This window comes from Lithobates pipiens, unplaced genomic scaffold (assembly GCF_037356315.1).
Source record: "Lithobates pipiens isolate NorthernLeopardFrog02 unplaced genomic scaffold, aLitPip1_a1.2 Scaffold_10, whole genome shotgun sequence".
Classification (NCBI taxonomy): Eukaryota; Metazoa; Chordata; class Amphibia; order Anura; family Ranidae; genus Lithobates; species Lithobates pipiens.
Window position 1 is genome coordinate 176,469,897 of NW_027507686.1, and position 6,000 is coordinate 176,475,896.

The following is a 6,000-nucleotide window of genomic DNA, read 5'->3' on the forward strand; positions in this document are numbered from 1 at the left end:
TTATTGTCTTTCCATTATAAATTGCTATGATCTGGCATCTCAAGCAAGGACAAATTTGTTTTTAAATGTGTCCAGTGAACTAGCAGCATATCTGCAGTAGTTGTAACAATCATCCATTTATAAATAGAGTGAATGTTTCTGAAATCGCCTTTTTTGCCATTGAAGAACAAATGTTAGCAAAAGTTAGAGAATTCATTTTCCACCAGGTGAATGTTTGGCAAATGTACAATGACTGTAGAGGTTTAAATACTGCTTAGTGAATTGGGGCAAATGTTTGTGCAGGCAAATCCTTTACGAGGCCAAGCCCAAGCTCCTTTACGTGTCTATGTTAATTTCAGATAGCATATCCTTTGATAACTCCGAGCTGTTTTTGATGTGATTTTATTAACTCGCAGGTATTGAAACCAGCCCGTCCTGCAAGTTGAATCAAAAATTGGAATACCTATCTCACAATGACTGTCAATCAGAACATTTGGTCAATATAACTTATTGTGAAGGACCTTGCAATACCCTTTCCATGTAAGAACATTATTCTATTAAATAATCATATTACAAATTTATGCTAAGGAACTTATCTTTTTTGTATTACAAACACTCTAAAGTTGAAAGTTAAATATTATGCACGTCCATATTTTATATTATCTATAGCCTATCATGCTTAGTCTGTTCCTTTGACTTTAGTAGGGGGTCATGAAGAGATGGTATCATCGGAGGGAAGTTATATAATTATTCCCTCACCAAAGTATCCATTTTCATTCTTGGCCAGGAAGCAGGCAGTTCTGTTCCCAATCCTCTTTCTTTTCTGCTAATTTATCATCCATTTGTTACTTGATTTTCCAAAATGCAGCTGTCATTCAAATCAGATGGGAGAATACAGGACAAGACCAGAGGAACCATGTTGTTCTTTGCAATAATGGTTTCTGTTCCTCATGTAGTACAAGTGGAGCAGTGGTCTTCAAACTGCAGCCTGGGGGCCAGATGCAGCCCATTGCTTGCTTTGAGTACTATTCCATCCAATGACACCAACAATGGGGCATAATTCCTATTGCTGACACCAACAATGGGGCATTATTAGAAGCACATCTGTGAGGTCAGCCACTGATGTGGATGAGAAGGCCTGGCTCGCAGTCTGCACTCTAATTCATCCCAAAGGTGTTCTATTGAGGTGAGGTCAGTTGCCCCAAACTCGCTCATCCATGTCTTTATGGACCTTGCTTTGTGCACTAGTGCACAGTCATGTTGGAACAGGAAGGGCCATCCCAAAACGGTTCCCAGAAAGTTGGGAGCATGAAATCGTCCACAATAATTTGGCATGCTGACTTGTTAAGAGTTCCCTTCACTGGAACTAAGGGTCCAAGCCCAACCCCTGCAAAAGAACCCCACACCATAATTCCCCCTTCACCAAATGATTTGCACCAATGCACAAAATAAGATCCGTAAAGACATGGATGAGCGAGCCTGGGTTGGAGGGACTTGGCGGGCCTGACCTCAACCCGATAGAACACCTTTGGCATAAATTGGAGCAGAGACTGCGAGCCAGGCATTCTCATCCGATTCAGCGCCTGACCTCACAAATGTGCTTCTAGAACAATGGTTAAACATTCCCATAGACACACTCCTTGTGGACAGCCTTCCCCAAAGAGTTGAATATATTAAAGCTCCAAAGGATGGACCAACTCAATATTGAACCCTACGGACTAAGACTGGGATGCCATCAAAGTTCATGTGAGTGTAAAGGCAGGTGTCCCAATACTTTTGGTTATGTATATATATATATATATTATCAAAAGTATATATGTCTCATCAATCCACAGAATATTTGCCTAAATGTCTGTGGGGGTAATCAAGATATGTTTTGGTAAATGTGAGATGAGCCTTTGTGTTCTTTTTGGTCAGCAGTGGCTTTGGCCTTGCAACTCTCCCATAGATGCCATTTCTGCTCAGTCTCTTTCTTATTGTTGAATCATGAACACTGATCTTACCTGAGGCAAGTGAGGCCTGCAGTTCTTTAGATGTTGTTCTGGTTTCTTTTATGACCTTCTGGATGAGTCGTCATCATGCTCTTGGAGTAATTTTTGGTCCGTCGGAGTGCGAGAAGAAGAAGAAGAAGAAGAAGAAGAAGAAGAAGAAGAAGAAGAAGAAGACTCCACGGGACAGTTTTATTTTTTTAATAAAGGACTTGGCGTGTAGGCACAAAGGCATGTAGTGTCTTTTTTTTTTTTTTTTTACACATTTTTTGTGAAATGCTAGGGGTACATTTGTACCCCGTTACCATTTCACATGGGGGGGGCTGTGATCTGGGGATCCCCTAGTTAAAGGGGGCTTCCAGATTCCGATAAGCCCCCCGTCCGCAGACCCCCACAACCACCCGGCAAGGGTTGTGGGGATGAGGCCCTTCTCCCCAACAACATGGGAACAAGGTGCTTTGGGAGGGCCGCTATCCCAAAGAACCCTCCCAATGTTGAGGGCATGTGGCCTGGTAGGTTTCTTGCGGCCTGCCAGGTTGCATGCTCGGATAAGGGTCTGGTATGGATTTTTGGGGGGACCCCAAGGCCATTTTTTTATATATTTTGGCGCAGGATTCCTCTGAATAGCCATACCAGACCTGAAGGGCCTGGTATGGAATTTGGGGGAACCCCCACTCATTTTTTATTTTTTTTTGGTTCGAGGTTCCCCTGTGGGGGAATCCCATGCCGTTTTTATCAATTAACTTTTATGTGTATTGCCGGACCGACAATTCATTATAGCCGCAGATAGTTTTAAATGACTTTCTTCGTTTAGAAATGCCATTTTTCTCTCAGACTGTTCTAAACACGGGAAACATGCTACTTTACAGGCATACTATAGACACCCCCAAGTATGAAATTTAAATGAATATTACACTTTTATTTTTTCACTTTAAGCATTATTAAAATCACTGCTTCATTGAGGGAACCATGAATGCCAACATGTACTGTGACATACTGAAGCAGAGCATGATCCCCTCCCTTTGAAGACTGGGCCACAGGGCTCTAGTCCAACATGATTACCACCCCAAACACACCTCCAAGACAACCACTGCCTTTCTAAAGAAGCTGAGGGTAAAGGTAATGGACTGGCCAAGAATGTCTCCAGACCTAAACCTATTGATCAGTGGGCCATCCTCGGGTGGAAGGTGGAGGATCGCAAGGTCTCTAACATTCAACCAGCTCCATGATGCCGTCATGGAGGAGTGGAAGAAAAATCCAGTGGCAACCTGTGAAGCTCTGGTGGACTCCATGCCCAAAAGGGTTAAGGCAGTGCTGTAAAATAATGGCGGCCACACAAAATATTGACACTTTGTGCCCAATGTGGACATTTTTACTTAGCGGTGTACTCTCTTTTGTTGCCAGAAATGTAGACATTAATGGCTGTGTGTTGAGTTATTTTTAGGAGACAGCAAATTTACACTGTTATACACGCTGTACACTTACTACTTTACATTGTAGCAAAGTGTAATTTTTTCAGTGTTGTCACATGAAGAGATGTAATAAAATATTTACAAAAATGTGAGGGGTGTACTCACTTTTGTGAGATACTGTTTGTATATATAGATATATATAGATAGATAGGCCAGGCAGGAAAGTGTTAAAAAGTCAACAAGCCAAGAAGTATGAATAATAATATAATGGTTCTTCAAAAAGTATACACACTTTTTTATGAGTTTCACAGCCATCTCTTCCACAGCATGACAAAACTTATACTAAACTGCAGGGTCAGCTGGCTTGCTATAAAATATAAAATAAAATAATGAAAATATAAAAAGTATAAAGTTAATAAAATGTATTTATCCTAAATCAGTTATCCACTGTGTTATGCCGCGTACACATGCTCAGATTTTCCGACGGAAAATGTTCGATGGTAGCTTTTTGTCGGAAATTCTGACCGTGTGTAGGCTCCATCGGACATTTTCCATCGGAGTTTCCGACACACAAAATTTGAGATCTGGATCTCAAATTTTCCAACAATAAAATCCATTGTTGGAAATTCCAATTATGTGTACACAATTCCGACACACAAAGTTCTACGCTTGCTCAGAATCAGGCAGAAGAGCTGCACTGGCTATTGAACTTCAATTTTCTTGGCTTGTTCTTGATGTTCAGAATTTCAGACAACATTGTGTGACGGTGTGTATGCAAGACAAGTTTGAGCCAACATCCGTCGGAAAAAATCCCTTGGATTTGAATGCCTTGAATCCCTTGAATGTCCGATCGTGTGTATGTGGCATAAAAGTGATAATACATTGATGTAAAACCAACGTAATCAATATAATTGATTTACTTTTATCTTCTACGTAGATACTCGTTGGCTGCCAGCAAAATGTCCCACACATGTACCTGTTGCCAGGAGGTGAAAACCACAGAAAGAACAGTGACAATGAGATGCAGCAATGGACGTCGAGAAGAACTCAGTTATGTTAAGGTGGAGGAGTGTAACTGCGTCAGCAATGACTGTGAATCGTCGCAATTGCAAAAAACATTTACAACTGGCCGAGCTCGACGCTTCACTCGAGACAAGAAATGAGGCAGTTCACAGGCAGCAATAAATTAAGCACATAGCTATTTCTATAAAGTATGTAAACGCCTGTTCATTTACATTCATGTTATAATTAAAATGAAAGCAATTGTGACATATAATAGTTTCCTGGATTAATTGTAAACACTGTTCATTGCTGTAACAGCCATTAAACCTAAATTTTCTACTTTAGGCCTCATTTACACAGACTTACCGATCTGTACACCCATACAAAGGACTGTTTTCACCTGCAAGGGATAAACAAGTGTTTTATGCAGACCTGTTCAAATCAATGATAGGCATCCATCTGCATAGATCTCTAAGCTCATCCCTGACTGTAGATTCATGTGGGTCTGATGCATGGATCATAACACAGTTTTTCTGCATCCTAATTCATGCATCGGACCCACAAGATATACACCCCGGGGTGCATGCAGCAGGCTGCCTGCACTAGTCTGCACAGAACATCTGTGAATCTGTGTGGGTGAAAATGGCCCTTTGCATGAGTGGGCGGATTGGTACGCCCGTGTGAACGAAGCCTTAATGTGCTACAATTTGCAACACCTTTCTCAACCTTTTTATGTCTAAGGAAACCTGGAAAACATTTTTTGGTCTCGGGGGAACCCCTGCTAGAACCAATTAATTGGGGGTCAGTGGGAAAAATGCCTCAACAATGGCAAACATTAGGGAGAATACACTTTTACAGCGATGGTCACAATTCTACCTTTACAGATAAAAAATATAATTGGTGTCATGAAGCTGGCTATGCCATGTGGTGTTGGCCCAGAAAATGTGCAGGCACATCAAATGGGAGGTCAATAACCACCTCAAGTAACCTCTAGCAATCCACAGAACTCTGGCTGAGAATAGCTGGTCTATAACTATAATGTAAAGATGATAGGTGTTGGGAAAACTAGGTCTCTCATTCTTCCGATGGGCATAATGGCAGCCAAGACATCTTACCTCGGGCAAACTGTCCCCAATCCTCACACACACAGTTTGTGCATGGCAGAATGATGTCGAAATTAGAAAGACACATACATGTGTGTATTTTTTTTCAACTTTTTGCCTTTACTGAAGTGAAACATTCAAATAGAATTGTTTACAAGAGAGACTCTGTCATCCGAGCATTGATTTCAACAACAATCTTTCCAGATGAGATGATATATTCATTTAACATACTTTAAGCATGTTGTTCATCTGTAAAACCCTCTCTTGTGTACACATCCAAAAACTCTGAAATTGCTACCGGGTGCCACCATCTTTGATGTGAACGCAGCTTCAGACTTGTCACTTAAGAGACACTCTACAATATTTCCTTTGTTCCTTCCCGATCATTACAATAAAGGTTATGTAGGGAGGTGAAGGGGCTTGGCCAGAAAAGACAGTAACTAGACACTATCAGAAGAGAACAGGGCTGTGCCATGCAATGATGAAGGGGTTGTGTAATTGAAAAGTGACTGCTCT

At 41.2% G+C, this 6,000-nt stretch overlaps 1 protein-coding gene across 1 annotated transcript in view; it reads left to right on the top strand.

Moving 5' to 3' along the window:
* LOC143925937 (mucin-2-like) overlaps positions 1-4,655 on the top strand; it is a 257,039-nt gene extending 252,384 nt beyond the window's left edge. The window contains exons 54-55 of the mRNA XM_077450217.1: positions 396-519; positions 4,317-4,655. Coding sequence (XP_077306343.1) covers positions 396-519; positions 4,317-4,542 — 350 coding nt within the window. The 3' untranslated portion in view covers positions 4,543-4,655. The remainder of the gene's footprint in view (positions 1-395; positions 520-4,316) is intronic.
* Positions 4,656-6,000: the final 1,345 nt, after the last annotated feature.